We start from the raw sequence: 26,802 nt of genomic DNA on the forward strand, positions 1-26,802 counted from the left end.
CACAGGAAGAGCTACTCACTTTCTCTCCTTTGATACCTTGAAAAATCAAACTACATGAATTTATTTTAGCACATTCAGGCCCTCATAATTCACTCTGTTGTGAAAAAGATAAATATATGGCTGCTTGGGAACTGAAATATTTTTGAAAGACAACATTGCAAGGGCTCTTCTACTTGGGGGCAGTTTTCTTCATATTCCTTCTTTTGCTGCATATTTTCTGTTGTATTTTAGGAGGTGATGCAAAGGTTTATTTGTGGCTGTATTTTGCTTACACTGGACTCATGTACTATTGGCTGTCAGCTTTGGTCCTCAGCTGTTGGTGATGCAGAAAATTAATGGAGTCTTCAGCCCAGGCATTATGATAATAGAGTGTTTGAGGATGTGCCATCACCACCCACGTGACTCAGTAGCTCATACTGCCACTAAGCTCTTTGCCCTTTGGATTACTGTATTAATAACCTTGATATTTTGTATTTTGGTATTTTAAAGTTGGCCCTGACATGCCTAAATAAAGGCGAGTTGTTTGAAATGCAACAAGAGGAAAGGGCAAGGAAGACAGATTTTCTTTGGGGGAACATATCTGTTTACTGGTGGCAGGCTTTTTACCTTTCTGAAAGCAAACGTTAAGGTGTGTGATTGGTCTTAGCCAGCATGAATGAGGGCTCACATTTTCAGAGGAAGAACTGCAGTAACTACTGCCAGGGATATTGTACCACTGAATTCAAAATAGCTGTGCTGATCTAGCCCGGCTGCTGAGCTGGCCATGCGCCATTTTTTCCTGTTCTTTTGTTGTAGTATTTTGAGGGGAAGATGAAGTGAAATGGAATCTTAGGGAAGGGGGGGGGGTACAAAGCACACACCATTTTTGCATGCAAAATATTTACACAGTGGCAGTAGAAATGAGGTTGCTGCCTGCTTCTCTTGGTTGCTGCCTGTGCAAGCTCTGAGAGATGTCACCGAGGGTTTGGGGTTTGCAGGCTTGCTGGATGAGGTCCTTAGTACCTTAAATAGAAATTAGATGGAACAGGAAACATTTAATCAATGCAACTTGCTGTTAGGAAGGCTTCCAATGTGTGCATCCCACAATTTGCTGTAAAATAGCCAGGGTGTATATTGCAAAATTTATACATTTAGATAAATAATCTTCAATCAGGAGCAGCATTAGGACAGAGCAAACAGGACTAGTTTAGGTTCCTAGAGGGACTGGAAGGCATAGAAGAGTCTCCTACTGTTATTTCCTTGATCTTTGTGAGGCTGGGACTCAAGGGAAATTCTTCTTTCCTGGAGAAATCATTCCCTTGTGTCTTATTCCACTATAGAGGCTGGAAAAGTACAAAAAAGATAGTTTTCTGCCCTTCTCTCCTCCCCTCAGCCATGCTGACTAGTTGGGCAAACAGAGCCTGGTGCTCTGTTCCATATTTTGAAAGCGTGGGAGCAATTTCCCATCGTGTTCCCGTCTAGTAAGGGAGCTCTGGGAACTAATGACGCAACATACCTACCAGGGCCTTGCTGGAACAGTCAGCACCAGCTCCTTAACATCCTGCCTCAATGAAAGAGCTGTGCTAAAAGGCACAATCTGCCCCACAGCTAATGAGCTGCGTGCCTAATTTCAGCTGTTGTTAAATTATTTGCTGTCTTGTATAAAAATAATTGATAACTACAGCAGCAAAGTCAATAGTTCTAAAATGGACAGGCTGATAGAAGACCGAGAGTCTGGAGGAACCATATCATGTAAGACAGGGTATCTCTGTAGTCTTCARCCTGCTTAAATGCAGTTATTTTCACAATAAGGAAGCAGAAAATATGCATCTCTAATCCTATAAAAAACTCCTTAAAAATAAAATTGCTAGATCCAGCTCTTACAACTGCAAGCTAGTCTGTTAAATATTCTTCGTATGCTGGAGTCCAGGGTTAGCTCTTTACCTTTCAATTCCTTTGATTGTAACAGCAAGTTTCTCCTGTTAATTGTAGCATAACAGTGTCTTTGAAGCAGATTTTTGGTTTGTTTCTATGTAACTATTAAGCCTTTTCTGCTTTGGATTTTTTTTCTTTATCCCAGGGAAGTTTCCTCAGAACTACAATTTATTAATTGAAAAATGACTTTTTCATCGCAGCAATGCCACTTTCAACATACAGCATGTCCATAAGCTTTTCATCAAGAGTGCCAATGCATTTTCATCACTTTCAGAAGTTGTTTTGCAAAAAAACAAGCCCTCAACCATATTAGAAGAAAGCGTAAACCAGTTGTAATGATCCATTAGGGAAAACAAAAGTGAAATACAGTATCATCTAGTTGATCTTTAATTATTACATAATTAGTTTACTAATATGCTCTTAAATTGCACTCTATTGGATAATTTCAGAAGACTGCTTTTATTATATTAATTTTTCTTCCAGGCACCCCAGTGACTTTAGTGGGTTGTAGGTTGTTGGAGAGGAAGGGGTATATTAATAGCTGTGTATAACCAGAGCTACCTCAGTGTTGTAGGCAAAATTGAGCGTGGCAGTGGATGCAGAGGAGGCTTTGAGGGGGGGGGTGCTAACGATGGGAGCAAGGGCCCAGAAAAGGCCTGGGGAGAGTCAGTTGTGCGTCACTTGACCAGCAGGAGCTGCTGGCAAGGCCAGGCAGGTTTGGGGAGGTGAATGGTACTAGTCAGGGCCGTGGGCAGTCTGGGGTTTGCAAGGCTGAGGCCAAAGAAAGGGGCCCTTGCCTTGCTGCATCCGTAGCCCCGCTCTCAGGTACAAGAGCAAGATGTGCAGAACCATTTTATCAAGCCCTTCTTTCTCTGGAGATTCAACAACTTCTTCATGTCTGCTGCCAGAAGTACCACCACTGCTTGCCACTCTCCCTTCTCTCTTGCTCCTGGGCCCAAAACTTTCTCCTCCTGCGCACACATATATCGGTCCCTCTCCGTCTCCTGCAGCGCACAACAAAATCAACAGCCAGCCCATGGTTTTGGTATCACTCAGCAAAATAGCTGTCTGTTTGGACTACACTTAAAGTTGGCCCTTGCTAGGAAATGTCTGTTATGTTTCTCTGTCTATCACAAACAGTGAACCACATTAGCCTGCAATTAAAGCTAGTGTTGTCATTTAGTTCTTTGAAGAACTGTGCTTGTGGGGTGAAGGGGATGTTCATTATAACCTATCTGGAAAAGCAGATAGCTCTTCCATCTATTCAAGGATAGTCTCATGCATGGTTTCATGAATGCGCATGGCTGACACACAGTTTGATTGTCCTTGCAGAAATGGTGTACGTGATGCAGTATGATATGTTTTTGCCAAAAAGGTTCCTTCGGGAGGCTCCATGGCTGAGAGCTGGCATGGCTGGGTCAAGTGCTTTCCTCACCAGATTGTTCTGTTTGGCTACTATGCTCAAGTTCAGAGAAGAAAAAGAGGGCCATTACTTCAAACCTCATGACTTCTCCATCTCCTTCTTGTGGCTTATACCTTAGAATGGAGCCCACTGGAAGGAGAAAAAAACAGTTACTTCCTGAAGACAGGAAGACAGTGCTGTCTCACAGCAAGTCCGCCTCGCTTTCTTCTCCCCCCCAAGAGTGTATCTTGTGACTAGCAGATGTTTGCAAGAGGCACATACAGTGCGTTACGCACCAGTTGGTAGCTGGTAGTATGGAAGAGGATACAGGAGAAGGCCTGGTGTACAGAGCAGTTGTCTGTTACCTTGCTGTTACAGAACAGGCAGATTTCTGCAGGAGAGCCTTTATTTGTCAGCTTTTGGCTCAAGCTAGTGAGGAGGCATCCCACTGCCCTGCCGGAGGGGTTGGGGGGCTCCAAGGAGCCAGCCAGCATTGCTCTGGCAGTTGCAGGATTACCAAGATCTTGGGAATTTATCTTGCAGGAATCCCAAACCATTTTCTTGGTGTGGTTGAGGGCAGAACCAGAATATTCTCTTGCTGACAAGCTGGTTGCACTGTGTTTTTTTGTTTTTGTTTTCCTTTGGGGGGGGGGGCTAGATGGGTAGAAAGGGACCCCCTTGCCCCTTTTACAATTCTGGAATGTAGAAGTGAAGCAGGGTTTGCACGGAGAACTGCTTTCCCTCCTCTGTCATCCTCACGGCCCTTCCCAATCAGATGCTGGGGTTTTGTTAAGTGAGAAGAGCCTAGCAGGTGTCACTGTTTCTTTAAGGCTAAAACAACTTAGTCAAATACAAAACCTATTCTCTTAGAACATGTTTTTTGAGAAAGTGAAAAGGCAATAGGCAATCACAGGCTGATAGCAGGGAAACAAGTTTGTTTGTTGGATATTCATTGTTTGCTGTATTTTATTTTAGATTTTTCTTCTCTGAGAATGATTTTATTTTTTTAATCCATCCTGAGGGAATAGGCTTTCATTTATCTACTTATCCCCTGAGCCAGATATGCAGGCAAGTCCCCAAAGTTTAACCAAGAAAAGTACACAAAGGATAAGTAGTGGCTGACAGCAATAATGGCAGGTATGACAGCATAGAATTTTACTGTCTGGTACTGGTAAAGACTTACAAATACTTTTAAAATAAAGCTTCTAAAAATCTCATTAAAGAACTTGCTGTATAAACACATTTTTCTTTTAAATGCTTCCATAGCAGATCCACACAAAATAAACAACACAAGAAGCCTTTTTCAAAAGCACTGAAGACCTTTTAAAGCCATCTGGAATACCAGACCTGTGTGATGACATGCTGCTTACTCATCTTTTTCAGCAAAGATGGAGCAACAGAACTTCCCAGTGATGTTAGCTTAAGTCAGAGGAAAAAGTTCTGTTGGCCCAAGTGCAGGAAACCCTTGGAGAGGGTGGTCATGTCTGTTCCTCATCTTTATCTCTCCCACCACCCTCAGAAAAATCATCAGGCCACTAGCTATGCTGGGACAGTTCTTACTGTACACAAGGCCAGGGCTCTGGGGGTGGGCAGCGGTAGAGGGACATGTTGTTTCTGGGTTTTTTGAGGGTCCAAGAGACTAGAGGACTGGTGTTATTTACCAGGAACAACTCACTAAGTCCAGGCAGAAGTAATGGGAAGTAATTGGGAAAACTTGCAAACTATGCTCAGCTCAGTCTGCAGTGACAGAAACTTCCTTTTACAAATTAGAAGCCTTAAATACTGAAGGAAACATCAAACTATTAAAGCAGAGCAAAGCAGCCAAATTGTTTATTAAAAAATAAAAAAAATCAACATCTATGGGATTCATGGAAATGGCTTGAATGTGTCCTCTTGTACTAATATGCTTCAACAATGATAAATACAATTTACCTCATTTTTAGTGCTCTATTGAATTTTTAAAATAAAACTGCCTTCAGTTGTCCTTTACACTTCACTCCATAATAGGGCAGTGGGGAGAAGCAAGGAAGACTAATGAAAAATTGGCTCTCCCAAGGAAAGCCCTGCAAAGCTGCTGCTATAGGAGCATAGTTTTCAAACAAATGCTGGTAGGCTACGGACACTATGCAAACACACACAGAGGCAAAAAGCAGCGGACTGAAAACTTATTCTCTGAAAACCAGGGCTAGGAAGGAATGAGTGCACTGCAGGGGGGATTATGCCTCTGTGTCTGAATTAAACTTGCTGAGCAGCAGGTCTTCCTCCAGCTTTATTAATAGTGGTGCAGAAGTGGTGGTTCCCTGCTTCACAGACCTGCTGAGTGGGGTAATGAGCTAATATACTGGGCTTTTTATAACTCCCGGATTCATGTTTCTTATCCCTCTGCCTCCTTAGCCAGGAATAAACTTTACCTTGTTATGTTTTCATGTGGGTTTCACCTTTATCCAAATGGCTCAGAGAAGTAGTCGTCCAGATATAATTAACTCATCATTCTTTTGGCTTTTCTCAGAAACAGCAGTGGTTTTTGATTTTTCTTGTTCATTTAGGGTTTTTTTTTTCCTAATAAATTCCTAAGTAATAGGAATGGTATTGGAAGCTGAGATCAAACTGGTTACTGGGTATGTCTAGGATAATAGAGTAGTGAATAGCATTACAGGAAGGGGCATTACATTAAGCAATGAGCTGTGCTTTAATGGTGTTAATGCTAAAAAAGCGCTAGCTTAAAATAGAGTGTAGTAGCACAGTGATAAACTTAGTGTGCCAGATCGGCTGCCACTCCTACAACATGCCTGGCAGGCTTTTGAACTGAGTGTTCACTAAGGCTGGAGAAGAGTAAGGAAACATATACCACAAAAAAAAAACCAGAACAACAACAACAACAACAACAACAAAAAGGCACGTCTTCCTACTGGTGTACCACATGGTTTTTATTAATAATGTGATCTCTTCAATGTGATAAAAGGCATTAATTACAAACAGCTGATAGCAAGGTGACCTATATCAAAGGTGTAACCTAGAGCCATGAACATTTATTAAGAGAATAACCCCCCCACGCACACACATAAAAACCAAGATTATGTGAACTCACCTGCTGGCTTTTAGACCTGAACCTTGCTGGAGGGGTAGTCAAAAATGGGTGAACCAGAACCTGAAGTATTACTTGGAGATTTTGGCTTTAAGATGTGACAATACTGTACACTCTTGTGCTCTCTACCACACACCATCTTTACCTCAGCTCTGCTTAATCTGCCACTTTTCAGTAGGTGGTATGACCTGCTCTTTACTGCCTCCACCTGCTCCACCTTGACTGTTAGCTGTAGATGTAAGAGAGCAGACACCTGTATATGTTACTAAGATCCTGAGGCAATATAAAGATTTTTTTGAGTTGTAAATAATTTTCCTAATTTCTAAGTTTTGTTTCATTTAACTGATAGTAAATTTGGAGAAATTTGGGGAAGCTGGAATTGTGATCTGTAAGATCTTTGATGCATGATCACTGTAGATTTCATGGGCTCTCTTAACCAACAGCTTAGAAATTATACTGCTCCACTGCTCCAGGCATAGAAACAGGGTGACCACATGAGGAAAAATACAGTTTATGATTATTTCTGCTGCCCACATTGTTCTAGGTAGGTCCAATGCTGGCCAAAATAAGATATTAAATGACACGTAGCAGCAGCCCATTTTCTGGAGCCTGCTCATAATGGTAATCAATTATGTATCATAAAGCTCTGGCATTTGAGGGAATCCTTTGACTTTAGCAAATACAGAAATGTAGCAAAGGACCTACTTGCTTGCCAGGCAAAGATATGTTAAGTAACAAGTGGCATCTGTGGAAACCTAGTGACATGGAGTGAAGACAGGTTCACTGCTTAAAAAAAATCCATCCAGGTGGATTCAAACAGATCTAGAAAAATGGTTTATTTCTGTAAGAAATCTACAGAAGGTTGGTTGTGATTACATACTGATAACCCTTACCTTCATTATGCACTTTGAAATACATTGTAGTCATTTATCAAGTTGCTAAAAGGCACAGTTCTGCATTTGGGATGCTAGTGCCATAGGCAAAAAGTCRTTTAATTCACTCCACCTTGCAAAAAAATGTCATCATTCTTCAGATGCAAGATAAGCAAGTATATGTGTATTTCACACATTAATCTCAGGGTAATGATATACTTATTTGTTTGCTCTTTTGTACCGTGGTTAGAAAAAAGGTTTTTATTGTTAATATCTGATTTACCTGAACTGCCAAATATAGTAGTCAATCAGATTTATTAGGATTCACAGAATAGGCTGGCAAGCAGAACGCAGATTAATGTTAATGTTTTAAAAAGCCTTTTAAAGAGCTATTATTACTGCTATGTGGCAGTTAATGCTTTTGATTACATTATTGCATCCATGTTGTTATAATACTTTTTGTTTCATCAAACATTTTCAAACTTACATTTCCCCTTGTGTTTGTGCCTAAGGCTGGAGGTTGGGAGTGGAGGGGGGGGATCTATAGATCTTTCAATCTGGATAAAAGTGAAGGCGTAGACCCTCAGCTAGCATCAGCCAGCACGGATATTCTGATCACAGCCTAATGATTCTGGTTAGGGATCTAACCCAATAAACACAATGTTTAAAAATCTGTATGTCATAAAATACACRGAATTCAGTATTGGCCACATTCATCCCTGGAGAAGAAACACCTAACCCTAGTGAATGCAGGAGGAGTTTTGGCACAGTTTGGCACATGGCATTCTGCCTTCCGACCACATGAAAGGCAACTAGATCTACCCTTGTTACACCACCGTCCCATATGTGTCACTCAAAGTGCTCAGCTGAAAACATGCCAGTACAAAGACATGGTGATAGTTTGTCACTACAAGAGAATGAGGATTTTTTTTTTCCAATGGTGTGCTATTAATTAATCCAACAACATTTTGAAATAATTTAAGCAAGTGTTAACATACAGATTTAGAGAAAAGCAAAACATTAGTATATGTAATTATTAAACAAGTGGGAAAAAGATGCAAAACCAATAGAATTTCATGATAGGAAATGCAAAAAGTGGAAAAATATCAGACTATTTCTCTGCCTCTGAATTCACTCATGACCTGAACAGGATGGATTCTCTTCTTTGCAGAACCTTTTCTGACAGCTGCATAGATTTCTTCTGGCTTCTCTCTTTTAATTAGGGGCTTCTTCTCTGGAGCTTTCATTCTCCACATAACAACAGGATGTCGTGGGCCAGTAGGGCTCTGAATCTTGATAATCTTGGTGGACGCAATATAGGACATCTTTACTGTCTGCACCACAGCATTCATTAAATTCTTGGCAGCCTGAATTAGTGAAGTGACACTATCCAACTGTAATAAGAAACAGAAACATTATTCTAGGAAAGCAGTCTGTCTTTAATCACAATATGGTCAGGAATAAAAACAGTTAAAAAGTAAGATTAACATACTAAAACCTAATTCTTTTTGTTTTCCCTTGGCATGTTTGATAATTATATTCATGTTGTTCCACTGCTCAGACTTGAAAAGATATGCAGAAATATTGTGCTGGTGGAATATAAATACCTAGGTAGGTGATGGTGGTTGTTTTCTTTTTTCTTTTCTTTTTTTAATGTGAATTTGTGACACTTATCTGCAGGGTATCACTGCAATTACTGCTGATGGGTAATGAAACCACCTTAAAGAGGAGTTATGAAAATGCTACCTGTTATTTCCTTTGCATCAGCACTAGGCAAATTTCCCAGCTGCTTCCATCACATTCCAGACTCCCTCACATGCTCCTGAGCAATGCAGGGATACTGTCTAGTAGCTGGATTCATCAGAGCAATGGCCAAGATTTTTTAATGGTAATTAAGAGCGGGATGGCACACAGAGATTGAAGTGACTTCTGTGCCCTGTCAGACTTTTCAAGCAATCCCAGGCTAAACAGGCAGCATGCGTAACAACTGTTTGCTTCACCTATAACTGTATTCAACAGCGTACTATATTCAATAAGTGTTAAAGCAAAGGCATCTTCYTTTAATATTCCTGGAAACAATAATATATTTAATTCTAACTGAAAGTCTGCTAACTGGAACAAAAATGGCAGCATCCATTGGCATGTCAGCTCTGCCCTGGTGCTCTGTAGTGTAATATAAACAAAGTGATTATACTGCTCCTTTCATACATCTGAGGCTTACAGGACTGACAGTGTGTAGGCACTGGAAGCAGAAAGGGCAGTGGACATGTTCACTGTCTTAAACCTCCTCACCCCCACTGACTCTGGCAGCCTCGATAGAGGCCGACTCACCGCTGTGATGGCGCTCTGCAAGAGGCAAATAGGGCCCAAGGCTGTGTGTCTGGTAGAGACATTTTGTGTTAAACCTCAGTGAATCATCATCTCAAATGCTAGGCATGAACATGGCCCAGCATACTCCAGAGAGAGACTTCAAGCAGAACAGTTGCAAACCAGAGTTACCACACTGATAGGGAAACCAGGTTCRGGGCTTGTCAAAACCAAAGAACAAGAGCAGGGATTTGACTGAAGGCCAACACTGGCAAAAGAACTGATACCTGCAACTGGCCATCACTATTCAAAATGCTTGGAAATGAGAAATCAGCTTCTCTCATGTGGAAGAATGGTTAAGTGAAAAGGGGCATGATCTCTTAGAAGYGAGCAATCCTGTCTTCACAATGGAGGGAGGATTCCACGGCTATGTGAACTGTCCTTGAACATTCCTAGACCATTACAAAAGGGGAAGGCAAGTAGTGGTAAACAAGTCAAGGAGGGGGCCGACAAGCCCCTCCACGTGAACAGCAACTTTGCACCAATCGTGTATTCGCTTTAGGCGCGTGAACAGAGACTGTAAACCAATCATACAGCTATTGCTAGCACATGCTCTATCGCCTGTCTATATATACTCTGTGTAAGCTCTAATAAAGGGAGAACGATCATACTCACATCGAGACTCATCGTTACTCCGGGTCYGTCTCCCACTCCGACACTCTCAGACTGATAAAGCTCAGGATCGTCCTTTCAGTAGTAATAGCTATATAATTGCTGTGTGTATGTTCACTGCCACTGTGCCTAAAATTAGGCATTGTACGCCACCCCTGGGCACCTGAGAAGGTATCTCTACATGCCTGGTGTACTGGCTAGGAAAAAAATCATACTCTTTTAGGTGAAACATTCACAATTTTGGTTTTGGTCCTGTGGGAATTTTTTTTTTTTGACAGGGCCAGATAACAGCTGAACCATGCCTGGGTTTCTTTTGAACCTAATGCTTTTTGTAGCATTAAAATTCCTTTGGCTTTGCTTGAAATAAAGACAGACTTCACCCTTCAACTTAAGCTACCTTTGCCATTGTCACAGTGTAACAGAGAACTGCTAGGGATACATATACTATAGAAATCATATCAGTGATCTGAATTGAGTAGCTTTTTATCTTCAAAGGCAACACTGCACTCCTATTTAATTACAAGGCTGACAATTTCGTTGCCATTCTGAACAGCTTTAAGATAGCCCTGGTTTAAGTTTACCCAGCAGGCCTACCYGAGCACTTATCCTTTTTTCTTCTGAAACTTGGTTGCTAATTAGGCAGCCTGCCATTTTATGGCGGGGGGCAAATAGGGAAAGGAGAGTTTCTCAAAGAGAATGGCACATCAGTTCACCAGGGTGAACCTGGCATCAGTTTTAGGACAATATATAAGCTTCAATGAGATCGTCTACTTTCTGTTTTAGTACACTGTGCTCTTATATACTGAAAGCACACTGTTTAGGAATATTTGCATTAGCATGTGTCCTGACACTGAGTAAGCCCACTACAATTTGGTGACATAAAAATACTAGGGTTGCTCTATAGGATTTGGAAGACTGTATTTCAAAGCTTACACACTCTCTCTGGCTGTTGAAACATTTCTTCTTGGAAAAGCAAAGAAAGAAGTCAGTTCCCTTGAGAACCATCAGTTTTAGCAAGAGAGTGATCTTCATCTCTGTCATTCACTCTTGCTTACTGCATAGTCTTTTTTTAATTTGTTGGAATTACTGCAATACACAGATTTGCAAATAAAACTGTTTGTTAGCAAAGCTTAATTGTCTTCACCCTTTGCCAAGCCAAATGAATTCATCAGGTGAGAGGAGTCCATTATTTTCTGTGTACAGGGTGATCATGTAACACTTTACACAGACACATAAATGTAAATAGGGCAATAGAAATGCAGCCAGAAGTCAGCAAAGGGCTGGATTTATTTGCATTTTTGAGAACACCTCTTAACCAGCTGAAAGTTCCTCCAGTTAATAACAAGTTTGTAGCTGCTCTCTAGAAGAGCCACATAGTAACTAACTTTATTTTTTTCCTCCCCCCTAGGAAATTAAAATAATTAGAGTGGCCGAATGCACGTGTGCTGCATGGCTGAAATTAGCTATATATTTCAGGAAAAGGTGTTAAATTCAACATATGGCCTATAAAGTTCATTCTTGCTGTAGCATGTGAAATTTTCAGCAGGTATTTCCAGTTTGTAAGAGTCATGTAACCTTTGCGTAACTATTTATTTTTAGAATAAGCTAGCTCTATTAGAGACTGTCATTTATAAACATTAGCTTTAGAGAAGCAGACTCCCTAGGCATTCTGGCTAGGCTTAGAAATACAGCATAGTTCTTGTGATACTATTTTAGCAAAATTCAAAGGACTGACTTGAAATGTCATGATTGCCTGACTTGAATAACTAGTGTTGTAGCCATTAGCTCACAGGTACAGGAACTTACTTCCTCTCCATATTTCAAACAACTGCTGCACAGTCACCATCTTGCTACAATATAAATTATAGTTGGTAGACGGAATGAGCGTGAGCGAGACTGCAACCGAGCGCAAGAGCAGCTGTTTCCTATAAACAACTTTTTTCCCTTCATGCTAATCAGAGGATTAATTGTGCACGCGCACCCACAGACACACGTTTTAATTATCTGTCCAGTGAGGCTGTTGAAAAGAAACCTTTCCAGGGAGCGCTGAAGGGCTGCTAGACCCCTGAGCAGCTGACAAAGCCATAATCCTGAGAGCTCTTTAAGCACTTGTAATATTCCCCCCCCCCCCCCTTGACACTGGTGGCATTGCGCTCACTTTTCTGACATAATCTGTATGGTAACAGCAGTATGGGAAAAAAGAACAAAGTTTTGCTTCTATGGCAGAAGTTTTATTCTGGCTCGTAGGGCAGTTTTTTTTCTAAAGTGTCTAAAAGTGACTTATAAGTATAAAACCCTCCCATTTTTTATTTAAAGTAGCATGCAGTTGATGGGAGGTAGGCAGCAATCTGGGTGGGGGGGGTCTGTGGCAGTCCAGTGACTGCTGCTCCTGGAGTGGGGAGAAAAAAGCTGTTTGCACGGAAGGGAGATGACTTCTAGAAGAAATCGGTAGCAGCTTCCAGACAGTGTAAAAGGTTGTCYTTCGTATTTCAGCCAGCTTTTATGGTGACCCTAGGTTACATTGGCAAATATGTATAATGAAGTGGAATCACTGTAGGAGACAGTTGGGACTTTTTGGCATTTCCTCTTCTGCGGAAGCCAAACAGTTATCTCAGAGTTCTGGTATCTGTGGCTCCTTTCGCAAAATGGCTGTGGTCTCTAGCAGTCCACAGCTCTCTCACCACAGCACTGTGGTCAAGAAAACTAAATTTTTATTTCTTACAATATAACCAACATATATTTACTATAAAGGAATAAGTAAATAAATAAGCCTCATGGATCTCTTGTTTTGATGAGGTTGAAATTATAATCTTACAAACAAATACATGGCATGTTTGCATCATATATGAGCATATCAGCCTGCTCATAGTTTGACACAACAGCGCAGGGGAGTGGACACGTATCAGCCCAGGTATTTTAAATGCTGAAACCCAACAACTCTGAAGTACAAACGCAACTGTTAGGGTGTACCGAGTTCAACTGGCCAAATTCCACTGACTCCTTGCCATGCCACAGGAACTGAAGCTCTGCCGTATTATTTAAGCTCTACAGATCACTCCCTGAGACAGGAATCAGCTTGCAGAAACAGGTATCTGAAACACTGTTATAGGAAACGGGTCCTGTGTGCCTCCTAAGTCAAAAGCAGAATAGCTAACTACCACTAAGGCTGTTTAAATTAGTTGCTTTGCTGCATTTACTGGGGAGAGGGAGCAGAAATCGCCATTCATTTTACTTTGCTCTAGACATCTCTGAATAGGCAATGAAATTTAGGAAGATTTACTACTATCCTTTAGGATATCTATGTTATTTGCAGTGGCTTAGTGTCCACATTTCTGCTCAGTTTTCCAGATGCATCTCACACTAGTCTTACTTCCATACAGAAAATATGGATATTGTAAGGGCAAAAAACAAGTTGCTAACTGCATTCACAGTTTTGAATAAATTTTAGGAGGTGTTCTTGGGCCACAACTGGTAAGAATCAGGCCATACATTTTACTTTATCCCTTTTTTTCCCCAGCTCTAGAAAGCAGCTGTTTTTATACTTCAATGCCAATAACATTATATAGAGTTTAGTATAAATCTATTGTTCTACTATAAATCTAATGTACTCAAGGACTGTTTTCACTTGGATGCTTTTATCTCAGCTATTCAGCAGGCTCTTCAAGGTCTCATAACACATCTAGGAAAACTGATGAAATGAAACTTGGCATAAATGAAAGGCTGATAAAATATTCATTGAACATTTAAGTTCATTTTATTTAGAGACGTGGCTGCAAACTCTTCAATCTGTAGCAAGTGGTACATAAAGAGTCACTAACAGAACAAGCAAACAAGCCCAACAAACAAAAGGCTGTTTTTTGACTGACTCCCTTTTCCTTTTTCTGCACTGCCTGTGGAGACGCAACGTTCCAGCCACCACATTTCACAGGTCTGACTGTGTCAGTCAAGACAGTAATTCGTGAAAGGGTTTAAGAAAAGCATCCCTTACCTTATTTAAAGATGTCACCTGTCAGTTACTAGTAAGCAAGTGTTACTGCTTGTTTCCACTGCAAGAGGGATACAGAACGATTATCCAACCACAGTAGCTTCACACTGTAGTGCAACACAGGCCAGAAGACACACATTTTCAAAGACTGGCACCACGTAGGCTGGGAGCAGCTCCCTTTCCATCTCCAGCACTTGCAGTCCTCTTCTCTAATAACTCATACAGGGACAGGTTAATGTGACCCACCTTTTCCTAGAAGAGTGGCGTGGCATACAAGCATGCTCAATGGCAAAGCCTGTAGATGCTGTATGTATGTGCATGCATAGATATAGATATACACACACACACACACATATGCATACATGTGTGCATGTATATATACACACTATGCTTGTATGTATATATAAAACTATGTTATTTTCAAAGAATGAAATTTAGTCAGAGTTAGAATTCAAGTGAACATTTTCAAAATTGCCACTGAATAAAAAAAAGCTGAAAACAGTGGGGTTTAGAAAATTTGAATTTTGAAATTTACTTTCAATTTGTTTATGTCTTCTATTTTTCAAATTTTTGTAATATAATGATGTCATGTCTTGGCAGTAGTAGTAAGTCTGTTAATATGCATCTCCCCCCACCATGGTTCCCAAATGTAACAATGTAATAACTGATATGTTCAGTGATTTAATATTCAGAATGATTAAAAGAGGCATGACTTAAATTTTAAGGAAACTCCTTCTCAGTTGAAGTATTTGCTGTTCAGTGTACTAAGAAAAAGTCCTTGCCTTGTCATATGTCGGTAGGAGTTCTTTCTGAAGCAGTTAGTTAAACAAATACAGAATTTCCTTATTCTCAAAGCATGTAAATAAATGAGTGTCCTGCTCTTATTCTTAGCGCGAATTTGCAGCTGCAGCCTCTGACATAAAGGAGTGGCAGACATTTGCTTTCTGGAATAAGCTATGAGAGACTCCTGCGAAACAATACTCCCAAAACATTTCCTGGTAAGTGCAAGTCCGCTAGAAGGCCAGCTGAGATGTTCAGTTGATCTTCTGTGAGAATTAATTTTTTTTTTTTTTTTGCAGGGAACTAAAGTTTTATTATTTATTTGAGGAAAGATCTATGAACTGGCTGCTTACAATCTCCCAAGTCCTACTTATAGTTCAACTAGATTTTCTTTTTTCATGTAGATGAAAACCAAGAATTGCATATCAAATAATACACAACTCTATTCAATGTTTGAGGTCAGAATTTAAAAACCCTTTGGAAACAAGGTCAGCTATTGAAAATATATCTTAATTGAACTGCTGGGCTTAACTGTGTGAAAACATTCCTAGAAACAATTTTTATTTCACTAACTAACTTATCAGAGAGTAAGACAAATTTTGATTTATTTGATGACTACTTCCAAAAATAACATGCATTCTACATTTTTACGAAGAACAGTGAGTAGTGCTGCATTTAAGGCAAGGAGACTACTTATTACATTGTGCTGTTAATTTATTTCTTTTCCCTTTTTTTCTATTTGCAAGCATTTGCTGTTGTAAATTACTTTATGGTTCTTTCAACTAAGGCTGGTATATAAAAAAAAAAGTGATTTTGTCCCTTAAAAGTATTAAGAAGATGACTCTAAATATAAACATCTCAATCAAATAAACAGCTAAATACTAAGGTGAAATCCTGACCTTTGAAGACACCGGAGTTTTCCCTTATCTGTGCCAAGATTTCACCACTACTTACTTGCTGTGTTTTTTGAGCTGCAAATGTTTCTATTATTTCCACTGTTCTCCCCCCCACCCCAAAATCCAGGAGAGTGATAACTTCTTTTTAATGAGAACTGAGATTTTGGTGTAACAGTGACACCAGAAGAAGAGTGTTTAAGAAAAACAAAGAAAAATATCAGGAACTGGCAGCACTTCAATAATTACTAYGTATGTTAGTATAACCTCCAAATCACACATAAAGAATACCATGAATTCAATCCCAATATAAGTTTATGAATATAAAATAAGCCAAAGGGAACCTTTGCATAGTGATTCTTCTTTCCCATTAGCTCCCTTCCTCTGATCTCCTGGAAAGTGCTCTGCCTCAGTAAGCCCAGCTGCTTCCGACGGCTCCGCCATGCTCTCCCCTTGGGAGAGCAGGGAGATTTCGTCCAGGTTTGTGGAGCTGCCTAAGGCAATTTCCCTTAACATTTGGGAAGGTGACAGAGGAATGGTGGGGAAGCTGGGGGCGGTTATCTTCCAGGAGCCATGTTATTCTAAAAGATGTGGGTATTCTGTTGCATATATATGTGTGTGTGTGTGTGTGTATGTATTATTATATGTATCATACACATACAAATGTGGCAATTACATTAATATGCCTCAAGGGTATTTGGGGTTTGTTTTGCTGCATGTCCGAGTTAGTTAGACGATAGATAAGTAATGTAGAACTGGCTTCCCTGAAATACCACAATGGAACATAAGCTTACACAGGCAGCGAGCTCTGTCTGCTTTCACGTGTAGGAAAGTTCTAACAAAAGGAAAATGCTTTTTATAAAAAACAGGTCCTTGAAGAAAAAAGAATAATGTGCTTTAATTTAAACCCTCTCCTTGCTGTTTCCATTAGCTAATTTAGTTTGTGAGGAAATGGGCACAAATATTTTGGTTTGCAGTGCTTACTGAAATCATTTTTTATGTACATTGAGGTTAAGAACTATAATCTACATCCTGATTTTTATAATTAGCAAGATAATATTACCATTGACTTGTAGTGTACACCAGTAATACTTCCTTGCTTCTTCCTTTTCAATTAGTTTTATACACATGTTCCATGTACATGCAGTTTAGAAAGCAATGCCATCTGAGCTGTCCATAAATAAAAATAGTTAATAATGAAAAAATATATCCCTTGTTTTGCCTCCAAAGGCCAGGAGATTTTTAATGTACACACGCCTACATGCACACACTAGGCAAAAGCAGTAAAGATGTGGTGTTACTACATTACAAAAAAATAAACATTGTAACACTTTGTCAACTCTCAATAAATGAAAATTTAAAAATAGCAAGCAATCCATTATGACATAAAGTGAACCTTTATTGAATTACAGTGTTTATTATTTTCAGAATCCAATACTAATATAAAAGTAATTTTTTATATGGTTTAAGACCTTACAGTAACCATCCACTGTGAGTTCAGACAAACTGAACTAATGGTCCCCAATGACATGGAGAAATACTAGTGAGGAGAAAAGTAACTGGCTCAACAAGGAGTAGCAGCTGTGGCTCTGGCACACACAAGGGTCAGCTTTCTTTGCCAAAACAGCAACTATGAACTTAGAGCAAGACTAAAGAAAGAGAGAGGAAATTTTTTCACTGAAGGTCACAAAACAGTAAAGGCAAGAAAACTTTACCCAAGTCAGTGGAACAAGCTCTTCCCACCTATGATAAATGAAGTGGGCTCATACAGTAGCCAGTATTTCAGAAAGACTGCCAATTTGCTTCTTAGCCCTTCGTTCCTATCCTTGGTCCTACATGATCGGCAGATAGGAAGCCACCGTGCCCACTTCTGCTTCTTTTCTAGAAGGAAAAAACAAACTGAACCAAAACAAGCAGGAACTGAAAGGCGCTGCTCCCTTGCCCGCTGCTCCCTTGCAGCTGTTGAGAGTTAGGCAAAATGCCGGCTCTTGGAGCCTGGTTTCCCTCGAGCAGTGGCTGACAACCTCCAACTGCACGCGAGCAGTGGAGCAGCTTGCCAGCTGCCACAGTTCTTGCATGTTGGCTGAGGCACTGTTTCCCGAGCACGGCTATGCAAGGCTTGGGACTGGGTCAGCCCAAGCCCCGGCAGCAGCTACCGATACCCTACCTATTATCTTGCTGCATGCAAGCTTAGAGCTTTCACACTGTGCATTTTTAGCTGTAGTATACTCTCAAAGCTGGAAATACGTTTATAGGAATACTTTGCAGGAAACTTTTCAACTGGCATTCAGAATGGTAACTAAGTAAAAAAGGAATTTAAATACAGCTTTGATGCATGAAGAAATCAGAAGCATTAAAGCACCCATATTTGGAAGAAAACAAGTGGACTTATGTCACTGTTCAGTATGTCTGCTTCTTGAGACAACAACAGGACTATACAAAGATAAATTAGGTAAGCCATTTGGGGGAAAGATACAGCGGAGCAGCCTTCACAGTGCATAGGTAAGGCTGGCTAACCTAAGAGATCTTTTCATGCCATTTATCAAATTCTGTGACACTGTGACTTTGAGAACTCTTTCTTACGGATTTTTTTTTTTTTAGGCCAAGGAACTTTGTATCCCTTGCTATGTACAATATAAAATGAAATACAAGATGATAACAAATATGAATAGCATAAAATAGAATTGCCAACCAGGAACTCACCAAGCCAGGAGACAAACAAACACACTCATGTATGTGTTAATTTCTGCACTGTGATGTGATGCTTCTTTAAAGCCACTATTAAAAAGCAAGCTCTCAGAGTGCAAGCCTATCAATGTGCAGTACTTGTAAATGAATTATGGAATTATCTACATAAATAAATGCAATTACTATCAATCTGTATGCTACAAATGTTACCCCATTATTTTGTGCCCAAAGAGAGACAGTGCAGTCAAGCTCGGCAAATGCCTACTGTCCCAAAGATTTCCTCAGAAGGACAGTACAGTAAAAACAACTCAAAAGAATACGTTAGTATTTGAAAAGTTGGAACCACCATAATATAATAGTAGGAATGGTGTGTTTCCTGTTTAATGATACTTACTTAGTAAAGATTATAGTCTCACCATTTTTACTTGTGCAGCTTATGCAGCAACGTGTTAGTTTCATTTAAAAAATTCAGTATTTTATGGGAGCATAAAAGACTAAATACTGATCAAGAAATTTTTAATGAATTGGCAGAAAGCAAGCAGAACTGAAGTTCATGAGCAACGCAATCAGAAGCCACGGATTCATGCATCGGTCCTGTCTTCTCTACGTGCTTTCATCTAGCATCACCATTACTGGGGCTCTGAGCATCTACTAGATCACTGCCTGGAATGAAGGTACTGGAGCTCAGGGAAGGGCAGCAAGGAGGCACGTCACAGCAGCTGTCCCCATGAGTGCAGTGAGGGGGCACACTGAGCACACTGAGATGGCATGAAGGCAAAACATTAGCTGACAAGAGGGGGGTAGGACTGTCAGCTGCATCCACCCAAAGCAATCCCCACTGCCCCCCACACACTGGCCTATCAAACCTACACTATGAAAGGGCATGGATGTTAATTTTAAATATAAACTGTACCAAGGAATGTTGTCAAAGGAGTGCTACAGGGAAAGTAAGGACAAAGGCACAGAGGACCCAGATGCAAAACAGCTCAAATAAGAGGATAATGTGGTATAGAGAGTGAATGACTGTGACGTGTTTGTGGATCACAGCATACTTTTTTCACATGTGCAATACTCTGTTGTCATGGGAGTAAGCCAAAAACTGTACTATGCTGTCACCAGTGCCTCCTTAGGTACAATGCTTCTATAGATGAGACTCCGTTTTCTTGTCGGCAGGGAAACAGAAGTGTCCTCAAACTGAGGCGTTGCTGACCACTGCTATGTATTATATAAGGTTAAATTTGTAATCCAATTTTATGCCTACTTTACTTTCACCTCCATAGTTTTAACCAGAAGAAGATACATACATGATAGATGATGTGACTTAGCTCTATTTTGAAAAGACAATTTGCAGACCTACATTATGCGATAGAAAAGACTACATCCTCTGCTCTTTATCCCTGTAATTGCTTATGATTTTTCACATACCTCTACCCCTTCTTGAGAGGAAAGATTCATTCATTCATTGAGACCAACTGACATCAGAGATCTTCATACACAGGTTTTTTTAGTGTCAGAGGAAGAAAGGCGTCTTACGTCCAACAGGTTATGGCCGGATTTGTGATCCATCATCAGCTTTTAGGTCCATCATTCTCACTCTGCACAGCAAACTTATTTGCCCGCATGTGAGCATAAGTTGATGTTAACCATCTGTTTGTGGAAATCTAATTCCCCACAAGCAAGGAGGTTACCRTCTCTGCTCTTCTGACCGCATACACCTATCACAGCTCATGGGGAAGACAGGACATAATAGAAAGGAATGCAAGGAGTGAAGTGATGACCAAGCATAAAGCTGAATCTTGAGCATGCAGGTACGGGAATACAGAACAGAGAAATCACAGGGAAACAGTGAAGGCAAAGAAGGAGTAACCTCTAAGTGTGCTTAATTCCTAATATACTTTCTAATACACTTTTTCCTGTAATAAATCTTCACTGTCTACAGGAAGGATACATTTTCAGATGATTCTGAGATTCATGATGTGTTTACTTAATACATAATGAAAACTTAATTGTGAGCAAAGGCATTCCCTCTTTTTCTTAATCATGCCTTATGTCTCTCTTTCTGGTTTTCATTCTTTATTAGCATAAATAGGGAGATGATTAGAGAAGATCAAGGCTGGGGAAAATATCATCCTATCCCAGATACAACTCTGACCCCATAAAAAAAGAGGATGTGCTTGTGTCTTCTAGAAACTTTGTTAATGATTTTATGTGAGCAAAATCTCAAGATTAAGTAGTGCTGCATAGCCGTAAAAAGCCTTCAGATAGATAGAAAGGTGAATTTCGGCTACCTGAGCCATTAGGTTAGATGCTTGGCAGATGTCCACGACACAGATATTCTGTTGACATATTTCCTTGAGTTTTCTCTACTATCTGTCCAAATCTCAAGTGTGTGTGACCATATAGATGGAGTCAACTTGTATGGTGTCCTCTTCCAGAACTGTTTTCTCAGTTTTTCCAAGGCAAACTAATCTAGATGATCAAATTCTAAAGACCCCATACTGACTTTCAAAGCCAGAATTTGCCCCAGCTTTAGCAATTCAGTAATCCTCCCTTTTCTATCAGAAGTGAATTTCTCTCCCTCCCTATCACTTTCTCCATACAAAATATTTTATATTTCCATATTCTTCTTAAAATGAACAACTTACTTCTTCAGGTTTAAAACAACATATCCAAACAGTTCATTTAGATATAGATTAGGATTAGCCTTTTAAGAAAGCTATTATAGTTTGGTTGCATTTTAGTTGAAAAGAGACACCTGAGCACAGTCAGTCATGAATGCCCTTTTCTTCCCAGCAACAGCCATTTAGCCAAGTGGAAAAACATAAATTTTACAGCTAGGTCATATAACCACTATTATCAACCAGCTATGTCTCCACTGACTTTTAAGAGGCTTTAGCTCAAACCATAGATCTCTTGGAGCATGGGTTCTTTCTTGTATAGGCCTAAATTTATCACCTGTATTAGAAAAAAATATATATATACACACACATATATATATATCTATCTCCCTGTTGGAACATTTTCCAAGATTTACTTCTTTAACAGGATAATAACCAGAATTTACAGCATCTCACCTTGACTCAGCAAAACATTTCCAGAAATGCCTAGGACTAAGCATGTTCGTCATTCATACTGACTTACAGTTAAGCACCTGTTTAACTGTGTTTATTGAACAGGGACTGACAAGCATCTACTTAAACAAGTAATTAATTGCCTTCCTGAATTGGGACTTCTGGATGTAACGCTAATGCAGCATAATATATGTCCTCATCCCGCTCCCTTGAAACAGGATTATGATACATAATTATCCCTCTAGGTTTCTGAATGAAGTTGAGGTTGGGTTTTGATTTTTAGAATTACAACTTTTGGACAAAATTATGTACTTTCCACTATAGATTTATGGGTGACACAATAAAATGATATAGAAACAATCTGAGTATCATTACAGTGGGAGAAAAAAAAGAGCAACAAGCAAACCAGCCTTCCAAAATTCCTTTTAGTGAGTCCACCAATCAATTACTCAGTAATGAAAACAAGGCTAGTAACAGTACAGATTGTATGTAACAGGCTGTATGCAGATTTTTGTAGGTCACAGATCCATTTGAATCCATACCTGGCTAAAGTAGTGAAAATTTTAAATCACATGTAACTCGTAATCTGCAAGAAGCTATATCTTTTAGCTAGTTTCATAAGGAAATAAGGCATATCCTTCTGTGACGTGTGTTTGTTCACTCCCTCCCCCCCACGAACTTTTTAACTTATTAGTTAATATCTCCAGTTTTCAAATATCACAGAGGGGTAGGAATGCCAAAGATGATGTACAACAAATCTCTACCAGATCACAAAATCAGAGAAGAGTTCCAAATCAGTGGTCCTGGCAGGGAAAAGACAGGCAGGAACAGCCCAATTCTGGTTAGTTCCAAGATCCTGTGGCAGCCAGCCAGCCAGCCAGCGCAGACTGCGCCGCCGCTGCTTGTTGCACGGCAAAACAGCTTTAGTGGACGTTGGAGAGCTTTCTGGTACATACAAGGTGCTCAGAGGGAGCATGTTAGAAGCACAGAAATTGGGGGGAAAAAACTCTGAGAAAGGAGGTCTGAGGAAGAGTTTATGTTCAGGCAAATGGGAGAGTTGTTAAGTACTGAAGCACGAGCTCGAAGCATGGGGGAATACGGGGATTTTTGTGTTGTGGGACCACAGAGAGGTGATAGACAACATGGGGAAGTTGAATTACAGCGCTGATAGCAGAAGACACATGCATGTCAAGGGCATGAAAGTATGAAATCTGGCTTCATTAATGCACACTGCTCATGGAATTGTTTGTAAAAAGAAAGAAAATGAATAATGAAGACAAATTTGATTAATTTACAACCCAAATGAAACCAAATGTTCACTGCAGAAAGTATAAAGTCATCTGATTCAAAATTACATCTCTGTAGGTTCCAGAGGTTTAAATACAATCTCAGAATTCTCATTCAAATAATATCCAAGATAGATAGACTACAAAAATCAATCATCTCTTTCAARTCTTGTGTCAGCAATAAAGGGTTCATTTCTGGTTAGATTATAAGCCAAATAAAACATACTAACAGCTCTACTGTTAGATTTTATATATTCAAGCTTGTGTGAATGTGACATTACCATAAAGGAGAAAATATTAAACAGTAAGAATGTGGGGTAGGAAGCATCTTTTTGTTACCTTTTGCATTATTTAGCAGATGTTTACATTTTGAAATCATGGATGCAGTACACTACAAATAATTGTAATAATCAATGAATACGTAGTTGTAAACACTCTGAAAAGGTGCAGGAATAATTTGAATACCCATGATAAGTGCATAATGTCTTTTTCCATGGCTAACTATACTATACTAAGTTAACGCAAATCCAGAAATCTAATCAAGAATCAAGTCACCTTGCTCTTAATTTTCTTAGGTTCTGTAAGGATGCACCCTCTCTTGCATATCACAGCAGCCAGTCAAGAATATCTTTCAGCATTTCCTTTGAACTGGAAATACAACTTGGGTGATTTCACACTCACTCATACCCACACGCACAGACGCTTTATATATAGGTTTAAAAAAAAAAAAAAAGGAACACTCGCAAAATGTGTTACAGTTTTTACAAAACTATGCCCATACTGAAGACAGATAACCAAATTACTCCACAGTAACAGTGGAGAATAATAACTTTTAAGAAGTAAAAATATGCAAGTCATTCCTATTCCTTTTACGAAGTCACCAGCCTTATGTTTTATTGCCTTACATGTCCTGTGTAAAGTGAGCATAAAAAGCAGTGGGGAATAAAAGAAGAAATTCAGGCCTACACTGGAACATTTCACAAGCGCAGCAAATTCACTTGATTTTGAGAGGTTTCATTTTGATTAACAGAGGAAGCAATCTATGCTATTTTTCTACTTACAGCAGACATGATAAGCTCTCCACCCAGATTCTGGATTTCTGCTTTAACTTGACTGCAGATTTTGAGCTGGTGGGAGTACAGCTTGATCTGTTCTAGGTAAGCCAACAAGTCCTGTTTACATGATTGGTCTGGACACTAAATTTAAAAAAAGAACAGTTAATAAAACATTTCAGCAATTGCTGATTCAAAATTTCATCTCAGCCATCAGGTTCGTATTTCACTGAGTACTCAATGTAATTGCACACTTGTGTAGCCTTGCTTCTCACTGCAGCTGCATCAGGTTGAATAGCTCACTCTTTTTATAAAGCTTGTAAACAAAGTAAGCAGAGAAGCTCAGAATAATCCCAGACTTACCCATATTCACTTTTTCTTGCCTTAGCAGTATTTCTAGCTAAATCACTTGTTCTAATATTTGGAATAACTACTTTTCCTTCAATTCCTAAGAGGTTATGATTTCTTTTCATGATGTTACCTACATTAACTGTAGTAGTTATGTAGCCAAATGTACACATAAATGCAGAACAATATTGATATTTATCCCAAATTATGCTTTCTTTACCTTAATAAACAATGATCTACTTTTTTTGTGTGTTCCACTGTGAATTTATTCAACTCAATGGCAAATCTTCAGTATCACCAGGTACCAGTTGGCAAGTATGAATGTCTTACAGCAGATACACTACTATCAGTACTTTATAAAAATAACTTTTTTCTGCTCTCAGTTCTCTGAACTGTGGACTACTTGGCGGGAAATACTGCTGTGTGATGAACAGGCTAGTCACATAAGGCCTGGTATGCCTATGTTCTGAAGCTGCTTTTCACTGCTCTGGCAGAATAAAGGGATCTTAAGGTGAATGGTGAGTCCCTACTGTGCTACCACAGCTGTAAAACCTGGGCATGATATAAATAAAAAATAGATCCCTACAGTTTAGCACAGATACATTTTTAACCTTTATGTGCTATACTTATACTAGAAATATGGTCACATTCTTTTGATAGGAAGTTGTGTCCAGCTTTGTATATTAAAAAAGAAGGTATATTCCCACCAACTGCTGTGGGAACAACCATCTCTGGTTTTATCCAGTTAGACCTTTGGGCTTATGGTATTGTCGTCGATGCAGTAGGTGATTTAAAATCCAGGATGTAATAAAACTCAGAAAAAGCATCAATTCTACTTAAGTCATTTGAAGTACTTCATGTAAACTACTGGCTTTGCTGAAGAAACTGGGTTTTTGCTGTTTAATACGGGGGTATGAGGATTCTACTCTTCATAACTATGTAATGGAATATAAATGTTTAGTTAAGAAGCAAACAAACAAGTTCATGTTTTGGACTTAGGAAAAAGCAAGCAAGGAATAACTCAGAAATTTAAGTGAACAAATTTGAATTAAATAACTAATATGAATTAAATGTCAGTCCTTAGTTTGTATTCTGCTAGATCCACTACAAAAATGCATTGTGAACTTTGGCATAGTTCAGGAGAAAATACAGATGAGGTTCTTGTCATCCTCTCTGATGTGGGATGTTTTCAAAGAACCAGCATATGAAAGAAAAATACACTAAAATATGCCTTTAATTGCTTCTTCCTTACTCAACATTGCTTAACATAGTGGGATGTTAACAAGGGCCTTCCATATGAACAGCATCAAAACTGTCTTGTATCCAGACGATGCAGAAGTGTTTTATCTAATAGAAATAATATCCATAGGAAACCGCAAAATGATTTGATAAATTATGCAGTGGTTAAAACACAATGAAACCAACATTCACAGTCCAAGTAAAAAAGTATTTTCAGTAGCCACTGGCACAGCAGTGGCACAAAAGATCAATACAAATAATTCTGCAGGAAACTCTGACTATAAACAATGTTGTTCTTGCCTTACTTTGATTTCATCACTTTGCTAAAGTAGTCAGTGTCATTTCCTTAGAATCTGAATTTGTCTTCATGGTGATTAATATTGGGAATACTGTGAATAATCACATACAGACACACTAATACAGAGRGTTATAAATATGTAACTGATTGCAACTATTTGTTTACTATAAGCTTTTACCTAACATGATCATGTAATCAGATGATCATTTTGGTACATCTGCTTTGATCTTATTTATCAGGTAATCATTYTAAAGGATGCCTTTTAAATTTTATTTTCAGAACAAAGTTTTTATATATGTAAAAACAGCTTTTATGTTGGAACATTATGTGAGTTTACAGAAAGAAATGTTTCATATTGATCCTACATTTCTAGATTTTAAAAGCAGTTAATATTTTATTCTATTGAATACTAAGGAGGCTTTTAATAAAGATTTTAATCTATAACACATTCAATTAAAAACAGGATGTACTAAAACTGCCTTAACTGTAATATGGCTTTTTAGGTCACAAATTAGACAATGAACTTGAAACAATCTATCTTATTTAAAACTAAGTTTATTAACAATGTACTTTTGTGATTAATTGGCCTGGATTTATGTTGATGCTTTGCTGTGATTATGTTCACAGTTGTTAGCTCTGAGTCATCTTTAAGTGCTGTGAGTATGGGAGTGAAATATAACTGAAATCTAATTGTACCACATTTTGTCACTTTTCTTTAAGAACAGGAAGAGGGATTCATAAAAACTTGAAATGAGGAAGAGTGTATTAGAGAGATCCTGTTGAAGTAGATGATTTTTTATAAGATGCTGCAAATACAAGTTTCATAGTTTTTTCCTAACAGGAAAAACTCTATGAACTACATAATTCCACAGTTCTCAGTTTTTTGTTCTCTGAAATTACATGGTGTGTG

At 39.1% G+C, this 26,802-nt stretch overlaps 1 protein-coding gene across 1 annotated transcript in view; it reads right to left on the bottom strand.

Annotated features, from left to right (window-relative positions):
• Window positions 1–8,122: 8,122 nt before the first annotated feature.
• Window positions 8,123–26,802, bottom strand: part of CTNNA3 (catenin alpha 3) — a 584,821-nt gene continuing 566,141 nt past the window's right edge. Inside the window, exons 17-18 of the mRNA XM_026059969.1 lie at window positions 24,017–24,151; window positions 8,123–8,667 (exon numbers count right to left, since the gene is read on the bottom strand). Of these exons, the coding sequence (XP_025915754.1) occupies window positions 8,380–8,667; window positions 24,017–24,151 (423 nt within the window). The 3' untranslated portion in view covers window positions 8,123–8,379. The remainder of the gene's footprint in view (window positions 8,668–24,016; window positions 24,152–26,802) is intronic.

The sequence above is a fragment of the Apteryx rowi genome, unplaced genomic scaffold (assembly GCF_003343035.1).
Source record: "Apteryx rowi isolate R43461 unplaced genomic scaffold, aptRow1 scaffold_162, whole genome shotgun sequence".
Classification (NCBI taxonomy): Eukaryota; Metazoa; Chordata; class Aves; order Apterygiformes; family Apterygidae; genus Apteryx; species Apteryx rowi.